Raw genomic sequence first — 21600 nt, forward strand, 5'->3', positions numbered from 1 at the left:
GGTCTGACACATACAGTAGAGAGAGAGGGGTGAGGAGAGCAGGGACGATGAGCTGGTCTGACACATACAGTAGAGAGAGAGGGGTGAGAGGAGCAGGGACGATGAGCTGGTCTGACACATACAGTAGAGAGAGAGGGGTGAGGGGAGCAGGGACGATGAGCTGGTCTGACACATACAGTAGAGAGAGAGGGGTGAGGGGAGCAGGGACGATGAGCTGGTCTGACACATACAGTAGAGAGAGAGGGGTGAGGCGAGCAGGGACGATGAGCTGGTCTGACACATACAGTAGAGAGAGAGGGGTGAGGGGAGCAGGGACGATGAGCTGGTCTGACACATACAGTAGAGAGAGAGGGGTGAGGGGAGCAGGGACGATGAGCTGATCTGACACACAGTAGAGAGAGAGGGGTGAGGGGAGCAGGGACGATGAGCTGGTCTGACACATACAGTAGAGAGAGAGGGGTGAGGGGAGCAGGGACGATGAGCTGGTCTGACACATACAGTAGAGAGAGAGGGGTGAGGGGAGCAGGGACGATGAGCTAGTCTGACACATACAGTAGAGAGAGAGGGGTGAGGGGAGCAGGGACGATGAGCTGGTCTGACACATACAGTAGAGAGAGAGGGGCGAGGGGAGCAGGGACGATGAGCTGGTCTGACACATACAGTAGAGAGAGAGGGGTGAGGGGAGCAGGGACGATGAGCTGGTCTGACACACAGTAGAAAGAGAGGGGTGAGGAGAGCAGGGACGATTAGCTGGTCTGACACACACAGTAGAGAGAGAGGGGTGAGGGGAGCAGGGACGATGAGCTGGTCTGACACATACAGTAGAGAGAGAGGGGTGAGGGGAGCAGGGACAATGAGCTGGTCTGACACATACAGTAGAGAGAGAGGGGTGAGGCGAGCAGGGACGATGAGCTGGTCTGACACATACAGTAGAGAGAGAGGGGTGAGGGGAGCAGGGACGATGAGCTGGTCTGACACATACAGTAGAGAGAGAGGGGTGAGGGGAGCAGGGACGATGAGCTGGTCTGACACACAGTAGAGAGAGAGGGGTGAGGAGACCAGGGACGATGAGCTGGTCTGACACATACAGTAGAGAGAGAGGGGTCAGGGGAGCAGGGACGATGAGCTGGTCTGACACATACAGTAGAGAGAGAGGGATGAGGAGAGCAGGGACGATGAGCTGGTCTGACACATACAGTAGAGAGAGAGGGGTGAGGAGAGCAGGGACGATGAGCTGGTCTGACACATACAGTAGAGAGAGAGGGGTGAGGGGAGCAGGGACGATGAGCTGGTCTGACACATACAGTAGAGAGAGAGGGGTGAGGGGAGCAGGGACGATGAGCTGGTCTGAAACATACAGTAGAGAGAGAGGGGTGAGGGGAGCAGGGACGATGAGCTGGTCTGACACATACAGTAGAGAGAGAGGGGTCAGGGGAGCAGGGACGATGAGCTGGTCTGACACATACAGTAGAGAGAGAGGGGTGAGAGGAGCAGGGACGATGAGCTGGTCTGAAACATACAGTAGAGAGAGAGGGGTGAGGGGAGCAGGGACGATGAGCTGGTCTGACACATACAGTAGAGAGAGAGGGGTCAGGAGAGCAGGGACGATGAGCTGGTCTGACACATACAGTAGAGAGAGAGGGGTGAGAGGAGCAGGGACGATGAGCTGGTCTGACACATACAGTAGAGAGAGAGGGGTGAGGGGAGCAGGGACGATGAGCTGGTCTGACACATACAGTAGAGAGAGAGGGGTGAGGGGAGCAGGGACGATGAGCTGGTCTGACACATACAGTAGAGAGAGAGGGGTGAGGAGAGCAGGGACGATGAGCTGGTCTGACACATACAGTAGAGAGAGAGGGGTGAGGGGAGCAGGGACGATGAGCTGGTCTGACACATACAGTAGAGACAGAGGGGTGAGGGGAGCAGGGACGATGAGCTGGTCTGACACATACAGTAGAGAGAGAGGGGTGAGGGGAGCAGGGACGATGAGCTGGTCTGACACATACAGTAGAGAGAGAGGGGTGAGGGGAGCAGGGACGATGAGCTGGTCTGACACATACAGTAGAGAGAGAGGGGTGAGGGGAGCAGGGACGATGAGCTGGTCTGACACATACAGTAGAGAGAGAGGGGTCAGGAGAGCAGGGACGATGAGCTGGTCTGACACATACAGTAGAGAGAGAGGGGTGAGGGGAGCAGGGACGATGAGCTGGTCTGACACATACAGTAGAGAGAGAGAGGGGTGAGGAGCAAAAGAGCGTGAGAACATGACTCAATGATGCACCACTGATTGATTGATTGATTGATGAGTACTACATTGATTGGTGAGTAGTACAATGCAGTGTGGCAAAGAGGGTAGAGACATGGAGGGACACGGACTAGTGACTAAAGGGTTGCATGTTCAAATCCATGAAACAGAAAACTCCTAAACATACATATTACTGTATAAGTGCATAATATACTGTAGCTATCCAGTTCTACTAATACATAATTGGAGTACCGACATATGCAATACAATTCACCTGGCATACAAGTCTACGCTAATCAACGACATCCAATCCACCAGTACCAAACTTGTTGCCGGGGGAGTTACTGTAATTGAACATGTTCAGAATCCCAGCAAATCTGGGTTTTTCTACACACTCTCCCCATAAAAATTAAGAATTCTTAATTGAGCTCTGAATCCCTGTAGATGAGGTTCCAACAATTTCATTAATTTCAGACGGAATGAAAGCCTCCAGCTACTGGCCCACTGGCCTTGTTTCATTTCCCAGTCGGCCGCCGCCGTGACATGTGTGCTGTTCCTCTTATGTCTGACTTACTTCCTAGATGGTGGAGGGGAGGGGGAGAGGAGGGGAGGAAGGGAGGGGAGGAGGGGAGAGGGGAGAGGAGGAGGGGTGGGGGGGAGAGGGGGAACATGCCTTCCACCAGAAAGTATGTCACATAAGTTCTTTTGGAACTTTTGGAGAAAAATTCTTGGGAAAAATATGTGTTTGACCAGATACATATTTCACAGTAAAACTAACAACTGACCGTCTGGTTTCCTATAAGGAATTTTATGAATAGTATTTAATTTTATTCAAGTATGACAATTGAGTGCTTTTTCCACCACTGTACTTAAATACATTTAAAACCATATAAATTTATACTACTCAAGTTGTCACGTCCTGACCAGCAGAGGGCATATTGCTTAGTCTAGGTCAGGATGTGGCAGGTGGTTTGTGTTTGTTTAATGTTGATGATTGGGACTTCCAATTGAAGGCAGGTGTGTATAGTTGCCTTTGATTGGAAGTCCTATATAGGTGTGTGTGTTTGTCTTTGGGGTTGTGGGGAATTGTTTGTGTGCACTGCGTTGGTTTGAGCCTGCCACACTGTTACCATTGTAAGTACTGTTTATTGTTTTTTTTGTTCAAGTGGATGCCTTACATGTTTCCTTTAATAAACATGAGTGTCCACAATCCCGCTGCGCCTTGGTCCTTCTCTCTTAAATACGACATATTCGCCGAAGAGTACGACATATTCTGTGACACAAGTAGTATTATACTGGGTGACTTTCATATTTTAGTAATTTAGCATGCATTTGGGACGATGAGCTGGTATTCAGACCGCTTGACTTTTTCCACATTTTGTTACGTTACAGCATTATTCCATAATTGATTAAATTCATTGTTTCTCATCAATTTACACACAATACCCCATAATGACAAAGCAAAAACAGTTTTTTAGAAATTTTAGCAAATGTATAAAAAATCTCAAACTGAAATACGACATTTACATAAGTATTCAGACCCTTTACTCAGTACTTTGTTGAAGCACCTTTGGCAGCGATTACAGCCTTGAGTCTTCTTGGGTATGACGCTACAAGCTTGGCACACCTGTATTTGGGGAGTTTCTCTCATTCTTCTCTGCAGATCCTCTCAAGCTCTGTCAGGTTGGATGGGGAGCGTTGCTGCACACCTATTTTCAGGTCTCTCCAGAGATGTTCGATCTGGTTCAAGTCCGGGGTCTGGCATTCAGAGACTTGTCCCGAAGCCACTCCTGCGTTGTCTTGTTTGTGTGTTTAGGGTCGTTGTCCTGTTGGAAGGTAAACCTTCATCCCAGTCTGAGGTCCTGAGCACTCTGGAGCAGGTTTTCATCAAGGATCTCTCTGTACTTTGCTCCGTTCATCTTTCCCTTAATCCTGACTAGACTCCCAATCCCCGCCGCTGAAAAACATCCCCACAGCATGATGCTGCCACCATCTTGCTTCACCGTAGGGATGGTGCCAGGTTTCCTCCAGACGTGACGCTTGGCATTCAGGTCAAAGAGTTCAATCTTGGTTTCATCAGACCAGAGAATCTTGTTTGTCATGGTCTGAGACCTTTAGGTACCATTTGGCAAACTTCAAGTGGGCTGTCATGTGCATTTTACTGAGGAGTGGCTTCTGTCTGGCCACTCTAGAATAAAGGCATGATTGGTGGAGTGCTGCAGAGATGGCTGTCTCCACAGTAGAACTCTGGAGCTCTGTCAGAGTGACCATCGGGTTCTTGGTCACCTCCCTTACCAAGGCCCTTCTCCCCCAATTGCTCAGTTTGGCTGGGCAGCTAGCTCTAGCAACAGACTTGGTGGTTACAAACTTCTTCCATTTAAGAATGATGGAGGCCACTGTTCTTGAGGACCTTCAATGCTGCAGAAATTCTGTCTCGGAGCTCTACGGATAACTCCTTCAACCTCATGGCTTGGTTTTTGCTCTGAAATGCACTGTCAACTGTGGGACCTTATAGAGACAGGAGTGTGCCTTTCCAAATCATGTCCAATCAACTGAATTTAACACAGGTGGACTCCAATCAAGTTGTAGAAACATTTCAAGGATTATCAATGGAAACAGGCTGAGCTCAATTTCGAGTCTCATAGCAAAGGGTCTGAATACTTATGTAAATAAGGTATTAATTTTGTATATTTTATATAAATGTGCAAAAATGTCCTAAAAACTGTTTTCGCTTTGTCATTATGGGGTATTGTGTAGATGAGGATGTTTTTTATTGAATGCATTTTAGAATACGGCTGTAACGTAACAACATGTGGAAAAAGGGAAGGGATCTGAATACTTTCTTAATGCACTGTAGCAGATGATCTAATCCAGAGCGATTTACAGGAGAAATTAGGGTTAAGTGCCTTGCTCAAGGGCACATTGACAGATTATTCACTTAGTCAGCTCTGGAGCTGAAACCACCAACCTTTCAGTTACTGGCTCATTGCTCTTCACTGCTCGTGTACCTGAGTCCTTTTCTATTAAGGTATCTTTACTTTTACTCAAGTATTACAATTAAGTATTTTATCCACCACTGTTATCACTCACAATAATATGCAGTGCGCAGCATGCAATATACTGAACATGAGTAGCAATGAGTAGCAGGAAAAAGCATGACACATCTCTCATTTGAAATAGTGACACTTGTCAGGGGATGACGCATGGAACTGAAACAGCTCTGATTCACCCAGGTCCTGACCTGAGCTAGAGGCCCCGACAGGCATAGCGTATTAAAAACTCTCTCTCTCATACACACACACAGACACACACAGATGACTACTCATGACACAATAAGAGTACAGCGTGGATGTTTTCTCTTTGACTCATTACTGGCTCAGACAAAAGGAAGCACTACACAAACCCCTCTATTCACTACAGTATGTGACCGCGCCAGACAGTTTGTCTGTCCTCGTAACACTTGAATCCAGAGACAGTACAGATATGGAGTGGTCTCTCTGACCTGCCGAGACCCCCCACTGATTATTATGATTGAGTAACTGAAATATTTTGCACCAAGAGGCTCCGTTTCAGATTCGTCCATGTTTTTTAGACAGGGTGTGATGGGTATTTACTAAATGGTGGTAGAACAGCTGTTGAGTTTGGGTCTGTCCTAAACGGTGTGTCAACGTGATGCAGATCCTTTTATGTAAGTGCATTCAGTGAGAGAAAGTGGAGAGAGAGAGAGACGTGGGCGTTGGGGTGAGCTGTGATGTCAGCATGCCAACAGTCATCTTCCCTGTATACTGTATGCTGTATGCTGCTTCCCTACATACAACAGAAAATACCAAATATGGATGCCAAAAATGTTGACTTAGAGCATTATGAAGAAGTAAAGTGTTAGATAAACATAAAGCAGAAATGAACCCAATCGCTTTCTCTCTCTCTATGCTCTCTCTCTCTATGCTCTCTCTCTCTATGCGCTCTCTCTTTCTCACTACATTTACATGTAATTCACAGAGGCCCTGGGGGGCAAAACTAAACAGGTTTTCGACACGACAGCCAATCCACTTATCCACCCACCTATCTGCTGGCTGCATAGCCACACTGTGCAGGGGAAGCACACACTTCACCTTGTTATGCATAAGCACCTTTTTGTAATGATGAACAGCTATCTAACCAATCATTAATAGTAACTGCCCAACTGCAGAAGACAAGATCCATATGGATGTGTTTGCAAAAGAGTCCACAAGGAAAAACCCACTGTGGACACATGGCCAAAGGTTTGGAGGTCACGGAGAGGAGACATAAGAGGCCCGTGCTGTCCCTCACCAGCTGAGCTCCAAGAAAATGTTCTGACTAAGGCCTTGAGGCCAAAACATTGGCACAAAATAAACAAGTGATATTTGTCCATCGTAAGTGTGCCAGAGCTTCTAGTCCAAATGTCCCACATAAATGCATAGCAATCCATATTTCACTAGTTGTAACTCACCCGCTGACCACCACGATGAAGTCCATGATATTCCATCCATTCCTCAGGTAGGAGCCTTTATGGAACACAAAGCCCAGGGCCACAAGCTTGATGCCAAACTCAAAACAGAAGATCCCAATGAAGTAAGGCTCAGTACACTCCTGTAGGGGGAAGATACAGTATGGATGCATTAGAACATCAGAGGGACACAAACCATATTGTACATTTACACAGGTATGTTTGTGAGGGTATGCACCCATGAGAATGTGTAGTTTAATGCAGTGTTCAAGTGCTAGTCCGAACTAGGAAACTCTGAAATTTCCGACTTGCTAGCTCGTTGTAAAAAGATGATCCCGAGTTACCCACTTGGGAAGTATCAGAATCAACCAATCGGAAGCTCTACGCAAATACAAGTTTATTTATCGCTTTGGTACTATTTTCACAAGTATGTGGTAAAATTTCACAACTCTTAGTACAAAACTCAAAACAGATAATCAAAAAGGACTTTTTTTTCAAAACTTTAAGCACATTTTCAATTGACGAAGTACAACACACAACATCCCACAGTAACTTTTTCACCAAAACGAATGAGTGTTTCATCTAGAAATACCTTTCCTATAAAGTAATCCTTTATGGGCCTTTCCCAATGCAATGGTCACAATACTTTCACATGATTCTCTTCTCAATTGTTAAAATACATTTGACCATCACTTAATCCAACTGTGGTTAATGCTTAATCATTTAACCGTTTGGTAAACCTATAGATTTTAAACTGGTTTGTCCATTATATATGGATTTTGAGAACTACATAAATAATATGTGTTTGTTTGTAAAGTAGAAACATCTAAATTACATGTATGATACATGATAACCACACACAATGACTACTCGTTATTGTTAATTGATTTTACATAGTGGTAACCACCTTGGTCACCATGCAAAAGGGTGTGTGTAAACATGGAGCAGGATAGACAGAAAGGGGGAGGAAGAAATCAAAGAGCTCGTAAACAAGGGGCCCATCAGAGAGGTGGGCATGGGCCACATCAAAGAGGTGGACATCAGAGAGAGGGAGGCAGACGGCAGGGAACTGCTGTGTCTAATGAAGTCATGGCCATCGTCGTTGACGATGTGGTAAACAGAGGCCTTACCATGGCAGAGGCTGCCAGATTAGTTCACCCCAATCTGAAAAGATCAACTGTCAATTTGATCAAGAGAACATTTCGCCAAGAAAACTGGTAAGTCTGCAGGATATGCACTATGCTTTACCATTACATGTACAGTAAATGACATATAGTAATGCATGTAAATTCCCAAAACAAGTTTGTATTCTTAAGGTATGATCTATTGACAGTATACTCTGTTCTACCCTCAGAATTGACAGAAGACCCCGTGGTGGTGGCCGTGGCAGTGTGCTGACCGACCAGCAGGAGTTGACTTATGGCTGTCCGAAATAAAGCAGAACGTTGAGGAGAACAATGACACCTTTGCCAATGTGGCATCCATCAGCCTACCAACAATCGCCCTCCTTTAGAAGAGGCACCAGGTATCTATGAAACATATTTACCTGGTGCCTTTCGAGAGAAACAACGACCTAATGAAACAACTGCAGGCCGAGTATGTTCTGGTACAGCACTATATACTGTATTACTGTTACTATTTGATGCACATGCTACCTCGCAATACCATATTGGAACTATTCTGTAAAAATAACTCACCAAAATATATTTTTCGAGGGTGTTGGTGCTTGATCCTGCTGTGAACCATCACGAGTAAATCTTTGTTGATGAAGCGGGCTTCAACCTGGCCAAAACTCGGCGCCATGGGTGGAACCTCATCGGCCAATTTTCTGTCAATTTTGTTGGCTAATGTAAGTGTATTGCCTAATGTGAAATCTGTGTAATCTACTGTAATGTATACTTCTAAGGGTGATTTGAAACATATCTTGCATTGTTTGCTATTGGATTAACTGGTAGTTAAAAGTACTAAATGTAAAAGATCATTATGTTGTGTTTTGGTGAGTAAACGAATGTTCTCATTAAATTTCACATTAAAGATATTTTCAATCAATGGTTGTGTGGTGAGAGATTTTTACAATCTAAAAGGATCCCGAGTGGCACAGCGGTCTAAGGCACTGCATCTTAGTGCAAGAGGCGTCACTACAGTCCCTGGTTTCGACCTCCAGGCTACATCATATCTGGCCGTGATTAGGAGTCCCATAGGGCGGTGCACAATTGGCCCAGTGTCGTCCGGGTTTGGCCGGGGTAGGGCGTCATTGTAAATAACAATTTGTTCATAACTGACTTGCCTTGTTAAACAAAAATGACAGGTTTTGAGTGAAAGACTGACAGTGTGACTAGTTTGGAGATTTTGTACTAAGAGTTGTGAAAATGTACCACATACTTGTGAAAATACCAAAGCCATTAAAAAAACCTGTAAGTTAGGTTCCTAGTTTCTGATAGCACGTGAACGCGGCATATTACAGCCAAACCTAAAAAACCCAGAAGCCATAGGTCCGAATGGCAATTAGACTTGTTAACCTGGAAATGGGCTGCTACGTATATTGCTTACTGTAAAGTAATGTGCATCCCAAATGGCACCCTATTCCCAATATAGTGCACTACTTACAGTTGAAGTCAGAGGTTTATATACACCTTAGCCAAATACATTTAAACTCAGTTTTTCACAATTCCTGACATTTGATCCAAGTAAAAATTCCCTGTCTTAGGTCAGTTAGGATCACCACTTTATTTTAAGAATGTGAAATGTCAGAATAATAGTAGAGAGAATGATTTATTACAGCTTTTATTTCTTTCATCACATTCCCAGTGGGTCAGAAGTTTACATACACTCAATTAGTATTTAGTAGCATTGCCTTTAAATTGTTTAACTTGGGTCAAACGTTTCGGGTAGCCTTCAACAAGCTTCCCACAATAAGTTGGGTGAATTTTGGCCCATTCCTCCTGACAGAGCTGGTGTAACTGAGTCAGGTTTGTAGGCCTCCCTGCTGGCACACGCTTTTTCAGTTCTGCCCACACATTTTCTGTAGGATTGAGGTCAGGGCTTTGTGATGGCCACTCTAATATCTTGACTTTGTTATCCTTATGCCATTTTGCCACAAATTTGGAAGTACAGTCGTGGCCAAGATTTTTGAGAATGACACAAATATTAATTTTCACAAAGTTTGCTGCTTCAGTGTCTTTCGATATTTTTGTCAGATGTTACTATGGAATACTAAAGTATAATTACAAGCATTTCATAAGTGTCAAAGGCTTTCATTGACAATCACATGAAGTTGATGCAAAGAGTCAATATTTGCAGTGTTGATCCTTATTTTTAAAGACCTCTGCAATCCGCCCTGGCAGGCTGTCAATTAACTTCTGGGCCACATCCTGACTGATGGCAGCCCATTCTTGCATAATCAATGCTTGGAGTTCATCAGAATTTGTGGGTTTTTGTTTGTCCACCCGCCTCTTGAGGATTGACCACAAGTTCTCAATGGGATTAAGGTCTGGGGAGTTTCCTGGCCATGGACCCTAAATATCAATGTTTTGTTCCCCGAGCCACTTAGTTATCACTTTTGCCTTATGGCAAGGTACTCCATCATGCTGGAAAAGGCATTGTTCGTCAGCAAACTGTTCCTGGATGGTTGGGAGAAGTTGCTCTCGGGGGATGTGTTGGTACCATTCCTTATTCATGGCTGTGTTCTTAGGCAAAATTGTGAGTGAGCCCACTCCCTTGGCTGAGAAGCAACCCCACACATGAATGGTCTCAGGATGCTTTACTGTTGGCATGACACAGGACTGATGGTAGCGCTCACCTTGTCTTCTCCGGACAAGCTTTTTTCCGTACGCACCAAACAACCGGAAAGGGGATTCATCAGAGAAAATGACTTTACCCCAGTGCTCAGCAGTCCAATCCCTGTACCTTTTGCAGAATATCAGTCTGTCCCCGATGTTTTTCCTGGAGAGAAGTGGTTTCTTTGCTGCCCTTCTCGACACCAGGCCATCCTCCAAAAGTCTTTGCCTCACTGTGCGTGCAGATGCACTCACACCTGCTTCCTGCCATTCCCGAGCAAGCTCTGTACTGGTGGTGGCCTGATCCTGCAGCTGAATCAACTTTAGGAGACGGTCCTTCTTCACAACAATTGAACCGCTCTCCTTGAAGTTCTTGATGATCCTATAAATGGTTGATTTAGGTGCAATCTTACTGGCAGCAATATCCTTGCCTGTGAAGCCCTTTTTGTGCAAAGCAATGATGATGGCACGTGTTTCCTTGCAAGTAACCATGACTGACAGAGGAAGAACAATGATTCCAAGCACCACCCTCCTTTTGAAGTTTCCAGTCTGTTATTCGAACTCAATCAGCATGACAGAGTGATCTCCAGCCTTGTCCTCGTCAACACTCACACCTGTGTTAACGAGAGAATCACTGACATGATGTCAGCTGGTCCTTTTGTGGCAGGGCTGAAATGCAGTGGAAATGTTTTTGGGGGATTCAGTTAATTTGCATGGCAAAGAGGGACTTTGCAATTAATTGTAATTCATCTGATCACTCTTCATAACATTCTGGAGTATATGCAAATTGCCACCATACAAACTGAGGCAGCAGACTTTGTGAAAATTAATAAATTAATAAATTAATTTGTGTCATTCTCAAAACTTTTGGCCACGACTGTATGCTTGGGGTCATTGTCCATTTGGAAGACCCATTTGCGACCAAGCTTTAACTTCCTGACTGATGTCTTGAAATGTTGCTTCAATATGCCACATCATTTACCTGATGCCATCTATTTTGTGAAGTGCACCAGTCCCTCCTGCATCAAAGCACCCCCACAACATGATGCTGCCACCCCGTGCATCACGGTTGGGATGGTGTTCTTCGGCTTGCAAGCCTCCGCCTTTTTCCTCCAAACATAACGATGGTTATTATGGCCAAAGAGTTATATTTTTCTTTCATCAACCAGTGGACATTTCTCCAAAAAGTACGATCTTTGTCCCCATGTGCAGTTGCAAACCGTAGTCTGGCTTTTTTATGGCGGTTTTGGAGCAGTGGCTTCTTCCTTGCTGAGCGGCCTTTCAGGTTATGTCGATATAGGACTCGTTTTACTGTGGATATTGATACTTTTGTACCTGTTTCCTCCAGCATCTTCACAAGGTCCTTTGCTGTTGTTCTGTGACTGATTTGCACTTTTCGCACTAAAGCACGTTCATCTCTAGGAGACAGAATGCGTCTCCTCCCTGAGCGGTATGACGGCTGCGTGGTCCCATGGTGTTTATACTTGCGTACTATTGTTTGTACAGATGAACGTGGTACCTTCAGGCATTTGGAAATTGCTCCCAAGGATGAACCAGACTTGTGGAGGTCTACAATTTTTTTTCTGAGGTCTTGGCTGATTTCTTTTCATTTTCCCATGATGTCAAGCAAAGAGGCATTGAGTTTGAAGGTAGGCCTTGAAATACATCCACAGGTACACCTCCAATTGACTCAAATTATGTCAATTAGCCTATCAGAAGCTTCTAAAGCCATTACATCATTTTCTGGAATTTTCCAAGCTGTTTAAAGGCACAGTCAACCTAGTGTATGTAAACTGACCCACTGGAATTGTGATACAGTGAATTATCAGTGAAATAATCTGTCTGTAAACAATTGTTGGAAAAATGACTTGTGTCATGCACAAAGTAATTGTCCTAACCGACTTGTCAAAACTGTAGTTTGTTAACAAGAAATTTGTGGAGTGGTTGAAAAACAATAATGACTCCAACATAAGTGTATGTAAACTTGCAACTTCAACTGTAACTTTTTAGTTATGCGATGAAAGGTTCTTTGAGTGAATTGAATCGTTCACGTTACATTTTACCACTGTAGACTGTACAAAACATCTTGTTCTCACTTACTGTCTCAAGACATTTTGGTACTTGCAGTTTTCAACCAATACAACAGAAAGGTGTAAATAGTTTTGTCACATGTATTGCAATAAAATACATAGACTTCACTTGTAAACTGTAATAATAAATAATTCTGTCTGGCTATGAATAAACTGTAAACGCTGTAACACATTTAAGTTACAACACTATATAGTGAATAGGGTACCATTTGAGATGCAGCCTAAATGCCTAATATTAACCGATCAAGGCCTGTAGTCTCACCAGTCTTTTGGCCATGGGGGTCTTGTCCTCCCCAGGAAGATGTTGCTCCAGGGCCAGGACGATGCAGTTGGCCGTGATGGTTGCCAGGATCACCCACTCAAACGGTGTAAGGGCCACAAGGTTAAGGACAGGGCTTTTTTACATGATTATATACTGTTCAACACAATCGTGACAAACCAATGATAATGACAATGCTGATTATATTGGAATGGAAACTATTATATATACACTGAGTATACAAAACATTGCAACTCAATATTAGGAAGGTGTCCCTAATGTTTGCTATACTCAGGTTATGGCTGTGGATGTTGGTAGTTACAGTTAAATTAGAATTGTATGGATGGATTATTAGATGACGGATGGATGGACAATGGAATGGTTCAAATAGAGACTGGCATCAAAGCAGTCAGAGCTAATGTAGTATCCATGGCAACAACCTTTTACAGTAACATTTATCTGAGTGTGCTCAAAAGTCACTTTGGCCTGAGAGCCTCTTTCCCACAGGGCAACACTTCGAGGGACCTGTTGTATGTAAACTGTGATACCCACAGCTTTGCTGCTGCATCACTCTGTTAATGTGTGTGTGTGTGTGTGCAGCCGTGTGTGTGTGCAGCCGTGTGTGTGTGTGTGTGTGTGTGTGTGTGTGTGTGTGTGTGCAGCCGTGTGTGTGTGCGTGTGTGTGCAGCCGTGTGTGTGTGTGTGTGTGCAGCCGTGTGTGTGTGTGAGTGTGTGTGTGTGTGTGTGCAGCCGTGTGTGTGTGTGTGTGTGTGTGTGTGTGTGTGTGTGTGTGTGTGTGTGTGTGCAGCAGTGTGTGTGTGTGCAGCCGTGTGTGTGTGTGCAGCCGTGTGTGTGTGTGTGTGTGTGTGTGTGTGTGTGTGTGTGTGTGTGTGTGTGTGTGTGTGTGTGTGTGTGTGTGTGTGTGCAGCCGTGTGTGCATGAGAGACTGTGTTTGTCTTGGCTATCGTAAGAGGCGCCACATGAGACACTTTCTCCTTCATTATTAATTTCTAGCCTTGAGTGAAAATGGTGTCATTAACTCACTGAGGAGGGCTGTGGCGGGGGCCTCTGGGAGCTACTGTGAATCACATTGATGAGTCTACATCATGTCGGCACGACTCAAACTAGTTACAAATAGCCAGTCTCAATAAGAAAATAATACTCCTCAACAAAATAATACTCCTCAACAAAATAATACTCCTCAACAAAATAATACTCTCCAGAGCCTTGACTCCCATTAGTCATTCACAGCCACGTGAATGAATATTCACCACCAACAACTAGACCTGTGTTCAAAAAGTATTGTTTTCTTTAAAATAGGTTTGATTGAACCTGCCTGGAAGTGCCAGGTGACTTGCACTTTTGGGACTTTTCTATTAGTTCCATTGCCTCACACAAGCTCAATCAAGTGCAGAAAACGAAAGACTATCTGGTCCTGAACACTGACAGTCTCACATTCACACTCACACTCAGCATGACTACCTGTCAAAATAAAGGTAAAAAAATGATATTTATAAAATATAAAAAAAATACCTCCAACCATCTGTGTTCAGCTTGTCTTGACCACTCTGGTTGTACACCCACACAACAACTGGGATGGTGGTTAAATAACAGGAAGCAGTAGAGTGGCACAACGTATGATGATACATCTCAAAAGAGCAGTGTATTGCATTATGGAATCAATGCATTATCTGTAAAGCACAATAACTTATTAGTAGAAGCATTATACCGTATGTATAAGCATGACAAAACTCAGCAGTCTCTGTGGTCTTTGGTGGATAATGATAGATTTAGCATAGAAAAAGGCAACAACAAAAACATGTGTATTTCTGACTAATAGACTGACTAATAGACAAATGTACCTCAAAAAATGAAGAAAATAAAAAAGAAGAACAAACTGAAGGCCTACTATAACAGTCCAATCAAATCTAAAGAACTCAATTAAAATTGAGGACTGAGGACAACCATTATAATATAGATAAGTATGGGCGCTGTCCATTGTGCTGATATGCACCACAGTCAAAGTAGCAGTTAGCAATACTGTTTGACAACGGACGGACAACACAAAACAAATCTTGAGTGCTGTGATATTCAGGTAGGCATAACGTGTGAGTGAGTATGTATAGTATAAGGAAGGATATGGCCATTCTATGATCCTCTTGGCGGTTTTCCGAATTAAATTGTCCTCGGCGAATATGAAGAGCGACCTGTTGACAGTGAGGCAGTTCTGCCGGTGGGGTATAGGGTTGTAGAGAGCCATGGTGCGCGCCCTCGCCGCTTTGGTTTGTTTTAGCGTCCCTGACCCTGTCCCTGAAGCCGTGTCCCCGCCGTCCTCCCCGCGCTCCGGGTCCCCGGAGTCTCGGGAATCCATCGTCATCTGAACCTCATCTCCAAACCGAGCCATTCTATGGAGGGAAAAACCAGGATAAAACTTGCTATATGCTGTTGCCTTGGATATCAAAACAAATTAAAAAGCAAATTTGTTGGTAGAGTAATAAAATATCCATTGACAGCCGACCTGATGAGGCGCAAAGAGCCCCCCCCCCCCCAAACAAAAGTTACATGCAATGTCATTCCATACTGAAGTGAACTACAAAAGGTACATTTCCTGTTGAGTTTTCATACTAATAATGTATAACGATTCGATTACACGGGTTGTAAAATATTTCCATCTAGATCACCCCATCTGTCCGGGCGAGTGAACGGTGATGGTTAGTCACGCTCCAGGCAAGTTTCAACATAAGCGAATCACTGGATAAACTCGGAACAGGAACAACATTCACCGACTTTTCACTTAAAACTTTCTAAAAACATATAAATTCAGTAACGTACACTATAGAATGCATATTTAGCCTAAACCCAGTTGATCTTCGTTAGACAATGGAGTCCACGGGACATGTATCCTCGTCTCCAAAAACTTTACGCATCTCCTCTCATCCTGTCAAAATAGATTTTGGTAACTTTCCGAAGGGACCAATTTGTATCTCTAAAACATTTTCGAATTATTTTATCCGTTTAACAATGATACACGTAATTGTTTCTGCAGAGAGAACCTTTTGGCGCTAGAATACTGGTTTGATCCGCGAACGATTATCTTTCAATGTGTTTACCTGCCTCCAAATGACCACGAAGCAGAGTGAGCGCGGGCTCCCGCACACTTGCGCAACCCCTCCCACGTCTTTCAGTAGCATGGCAATTTTCAACATACTGTATGTACATCTGAATGAGAATTGTCATGAGACAGAAAAATCATATTTCCGTTTCCATGGCAATATATATTTCAGTGTTCAAGGATGAACACTGACATTTTGTCAGAATTGGCAGTTTCCAAAAATACATATGGAAACTATCTATGCATTCTATCTCCATTATCCACACAATTCACATGCCCTTGTAAGTTCTACATTTAAAACAAGAACCAGAATTCCTAAGGGGGTGGGGTTAGAGGGGTGGGGGTAAAATCACCTTTGAAAGTAAAGGAACACATTAGTGATCCTAAGTGTTAGCATTATGTTATAGTAAAATACAGCTAGAAAATAAGGTGACAAACAATCTGCCCACACAAATAGGCCCCTTTCTCTGCAATGCATTTAAACAAACATGTCTTGCAAAGCATGACCTGTGTCATTGGTACCACTAGGTCACAGTCCTTGCATTAATGAACACACTATCAGCATAGCCTGTGTTTCTGTAGAGCCACCATCATAACACTAAAACAAAGACTTGAGACAAAGAGAACTTATTGGAACCAAGAAAACTGCTGAAAGCCTCCCCAATTGAAAGGTAAACCTTATCACACAAAGAAGTCTGGTTTCCTCTGGTGTTAAGGAACAGATTTCCATGTGTCCACCTTAAATGTTACGTATTAGCTTTAAGCTACACAGTGAGATCATTGAGATACAGTATGTTTATTAATGAAGACAGACTTGTAGGATAATATAAAAAATATTTAACCAATCCAGGTCATTGAGCTAATATTGGAATATAATGTCTGAAATAAAAATAGATCATGAAATAGATCTTGAGGAGCTGCCCCTCTTTATGTGGGAGAGAGAGGAGAAGAAAGCAGGGGCTTTCACACTAATTCAGAGTGTGATGGAGACCTAATTTGGCAACACGGGGCTCTCTCGTTCCATCTGCCACTGTTCTTCCCTTCCCAATGGGGACGGAGGGAGATGTGGTAATGGATCTTAAAAATGACCACCACTTCATCCCAACCCCACATCCCCCATCCCTCCCTCTATCCATATGGGTATATGTGTAGATACTTTAGAAGGAGAGAAATAGAAAATAGAAAGAGAGAGACAATAGTACTACAGTACATAAAGTGATATGTAGATATTTTTTAAACATCCATTACATAAAGCACCAGAAAAGACCCTAAGAGGTGGGCCTAAAATATTTGTCCATTTCTATGAACATGAAATTCGTTTTTCCTCTCTCTTAGCAGTTGTTTCCATAGCGACACAGCTCTCTTGAATTTCTGCTATGTTCTTTTCATTTAGCCAACAAAAGCCATGTTGCACAATAGAGCAACCACTTCCTACAGAAATCGGTTTCTCCCCCAGGGCAACTCAGCTTCTGGCAAACCATGTCAAGGTTTCAGTCCCTCTAGATAAACGGAGGGGCCAATACCGCCTTCAAATAATATTTCACTCTGGTAAAATAAGTTAAATGAACGACTATGAGCGCTGCTCATATGTTGAAAGCATAGAATTAGAATACTAGAATGGACATTAACCTTCTTATGATGGGATAAAGGTCAGCCATTTTGGTCAGGGAGTTGGTAAACCATGGTTTGCCAGTGCTGTGATAAGATTATTGTGCAAAGTAATGAATTTGAAGAATGTATCTGCACTGTATGTTTGTTAGCTAGCTAGCCAGACAGTCTTAGAGGAATGATTCCATAAATGTTTTAATTAACTGCCAATATGCCAACATTCCATTCAAACAATGCAGTCAATCCACAGCCAAACACTGTCTGAAATCAGCTGATGATAGAACTTAGACAAGTTGTAAATGCAACAAGTACTGATATTGTATCATATAATAGCGCTCACATTTTTCCAAGAAAACAAACATTAAGACAATTATGGTCTGTTCACATATATTTTAGAGGCAATTTTACAGAAAATTATATAACAATATTTTAGGTTGGCAATAATTATATTAGACAATGTCTGATATATCACATCTTACTTTTATTTTCCTGCATAAGTAAAATAAGGATTATACCTCTACTGCCATTCATTCCAATCAGATTGGTTTGGATTCCTCCCTGACCAATATAGCTGCCATTTTCAGCCCATTCTGGAACTTTGAAGGTTTATGAAATATCCCATCTAGTAATTTAATAGGATATATACGGTTGAATTCAACAACATTCCTATTCCAATATCTAACCATCAAAGTTGCATAAAGAAACACATTGATTCACATGGTTTGTTTCCAGATTGAGTCCAGTTGGAAGTGATTACTACCCAGTATTGATAGCTTAATCATGCATTCATCATTAGTTCAGCTCATCATCATCATCCTCATCCTCATGCCTTCAGATGTCACTTCATAATACAAAGCATCAGAAGGGTTAGCATGGTTGACATCATCAGGAACAACAGAATGACCTACAGTCTGTACTGGTGGGGTAACGGGATATAGTATGTGTGGTCCAAATCTGCACTACATCTCCACTATTATGTGTTTCAGAAGGACTTTCTGTATTTGAGATACAAAGAGGAGAAGAGCATTTCCGGTGCCATCTCTTGTGTCTCTAGACATGGAGGAAAAACTCATGATGTATTTATCTCTTCACAACACTCAGGAGGAGGACATTGTAATAAATAGGCACAATCCTTTTGAAACATATTCCTTTGGAAGGGGGAGAAATGTATGCAGCTGACATGCACCACGAGTTAAAACATTAATGGGTGTACTTATCGGCAGAACTCAGAAGAGCGTTTATGTAATTGTCGACAGAGGATTTCACCCCGACCAACGCTGATTGGAGTGGCTTTAGCGTTTTTCTTTATCTCCGTTACCTAGCAACAGACACTCTCTATTCCTGAGTTATGTCGATCTGGTCCTACCAATAACTGAAGCTTATATAAACAGACATTATTAATAACCTAACTGTACACCACACCCCATCCTCTCCATCAAAGTTGCATTCTGATAATGATAAGTAATCCTTATCCTGTACAGTATAGATAATAGATGTCACTTCAAAAACGTATCATCTTCAGACCCACACTCGTATTTCATTAAAATGATTTGTTGCCTTTTGTAAGATACTTTGAATTACTTCAAAGTTTATTGAAAACAGTCATACACTACTTGTATAGCCTAATCATCTCTACTGCTCTTTGGATGTTAATTGTGAATATTTACAACAGCCACCATTCATATTTAGCAAATACCCAAACTCTTTTAAGTACATCTGGGAAGAACAAGAACTTCTCTTTCCAATATCATCGCCACTATCTATTTAATTTTCCACAGTATGCTTTGTTTGATTCTGTGGCATCCTCTAATGGTCAGATATGCACACTACACTAAGATAAACCCTACTGCCCAGCCTTTCTGCCAGACATTCTACTGCGAGGTGGGATTCAGGGGGAATGTGTGGGAATAACTGTATGAGTTCAAAAGTGAATAGAATTTTGACATGTAAAAACTGTTGTTGAGTTGAATTCCCAGTGATTCCCAGACTGATTTTTCAAAATGATTCCAAACCTGATAGATACCATAGTGCAAGACTAAGTTGACCCATTGCGTTGAATGTTGCACATTGGAACATTGGGTTGCAACCAGAAATAAACAAGTCTCCCAATTATGTTTGGCTGTATATGATGAATGAGTGAGGGGGCGGTGGGGGGATGCGAAGCGAGAGAGAGTGTGCGAGTGTAGTAGGGATACAAAAGAGTAATTACGTAAGTGTGTATGACAGAGTGAGAGAGAGAGCGTGGAAAAGAGAGAATGAGAGAGAATGAGAGAAATTGAGAGGAAGCATGAGAGAGAGAGAAAGCATTAGAGAGAGAGAGAGAGAGAAAGCATTAGAGAGACAGAGACAAAGAGAGAATTACAACCAGAGAACACAGTATATACCAGAATGTGCTGTATGTACTGTATGATAAAGAAGATGTGCTGGGGGATGTGGGGGGAGAGAGGGGGTGGGGTTACCGGGATGGAGTGACACTCCACAGTTGAGTGATGCTAAGGAGGTAATCAGAGCTCCAGAGATCAAAGTTCCACAAGCAAGCAACGCATACAGTAGATAGAACCCAACCACCAATAATATGGTAACACAGCATCAGATTCAACCTAGAGATTTGTACAGCCAGTCAGACAGGGCACTGTAAGGTCTGAAGGGACACTGTACAGCCCAATAAACTTGCAGCCAGATGACGTGAGCACATTGACCATTGACCACTTTGGCAATTCTGTCTTGTTATCACAGCATTACATGAGAATCTGCAACACTTCAACCAACGTAGTGTAGGCTGATTGTTCTGTGCATTCCTATAAATTATTGTATACATTCTATTCCTGGATACATTCTGTACATTTATTTCCCCCTGCTTCTTTTCATCTTGACACAGGACAGAGATGTGAAGAGAGAACCCCTCCCCCCTCCATCCTGTGTACTTACTCCCAGTCTTTCCTGCGGGCCTGTGGTGTGCTCTGCATCTTGTGCGACTCGTGGGCCCTGATCACATCCCTCTGATCCACGATGCCACCTCGTCTCCTCTGCATACTACAGGGGCTCACAGACCCTGAGCCTGTGTCCGACCCTGCCTCTTCCACCCTGTAAGGGATGTCGAAGCTGGCCGCCCGCGGGGGTAGATCCAGGGTCTCCAGGCCGGAGTGGGGAACCTGCAAGGAGCAGGAGCGGGACTCCTGGACAAGGCCCCCTAGACGGGTGGTGCCTGGGCTGGGGGTCCGGCGCCACGGCTCGGGCTCAGGGAGAGAGAGGGAGGAGCGAGTGCCGTGCATACCCCTACTGGATGTGCTGCCTTTGGGCACGGAAGCCAAACCCGCTGGGGCACAGTGGTCGGGCATCAGAGATAGAGATTTGTCTGAGCTGGTGAGCATCTCTGGATAGGAGGGCTGCTGGGATCAACATAGTGCTAGGGAAAGATAAATAGAGAGAGAGAATAGATTCAATCTGAAATCGCTAATGGTGAAACAGCCACTTCCATTTGTGATTACAACAGCATAGAATTTATTGCAAACAACAAACACAATTTTTCTTCCTCTAACATCAATGCACGCGCCATAGAAGAGCACAATATGTACTGTTGCTCAGCTCAACAACAAAAACAATAACAATGGTGGTGGGGCAGTCAGTGGCACTGTTTCTCCCTACTGCGGATTCCATCTAACCTTTTACTGCAGTGGTCTAAATCAGGATCACAGAGTATTTCTTGGTAGTCTTAAACAAATGTACTTTGAAACAAAAGTCTACACCTCACACACATGGTTATGGGCTTAAAACAAAGAAGACACCTGTACCATGTCAGATATGGAGTTTTAATGTATTACATTTTGAGTTTGCATCCCAACATTATACTTTATATACATCACAGAAGACTTAAATATAACAAAATCGTTTAACATAGAAACACCGGATTTTCTGCATGATTTTCTATTTTTAATATTTATTAATTATGAAATATGAAACATATTAATAACATTCCACCCATGAGGCCACTAGAGGGTAATTTTGTAATTTGACTGCAGCTACCGATGAGTTGCAAATATGT

General features: G+C 43.3%; 1 protein-coding gene across 2 annotated transcripts in view; it reads right to left on the reverse strand.

The window, feature by feature from the left end:
• The window catches only part of LOC115157164 (voltage-dependent R-type calcium channel subunit alpha-1E-like), a 67960-nt gene extending 47336 nt beyond the window's left edge, over nt 1-20624 (reverse strand). Inside the window, exons 1-4 of one of the 2 annotated variants that reach the window (XM_029705173.1) lie at nt 20487-20619; nt 14980-15243; nt 12842-12947; nt 6717-6856 (exon numbers count right to left, since the gene is read on the reverse strand). In XM_029705173.1, coding sequence (XP_029561033.1) covers nt 6717-6856; nt 12842-12947; nt 14980-15243; nt 20487-20590 — 614 coding nt within the window. In that variant the 5' untranslated portion in view covers nt 20591-20619. Of the gene's footprint in view, nt 1-6716; nt 6857-12841; nt 12948-14979; nt 15244-20486 lie in introns of both variants that reach the window. The other variant, XM_029705174.1, reaches the window with a different exon arrangement.
• Nucleotides 20625-21600: the final 976 nt, after the last annotated feature.

This window comes from Salmo trutta, chromosome 21 (assembly GCF_901001165.1).
Source record: "Salmo trutta chromosome 21, fSalTru1.1, whole genome shotgun sequence".
In the NCBI taxonomy this organism is placed as follows: Eukaryota; Metazoa; Chordata; class Actinopteri; order Salmoniformes; family Salmonidae; genus Salmo; species Salmo trutta.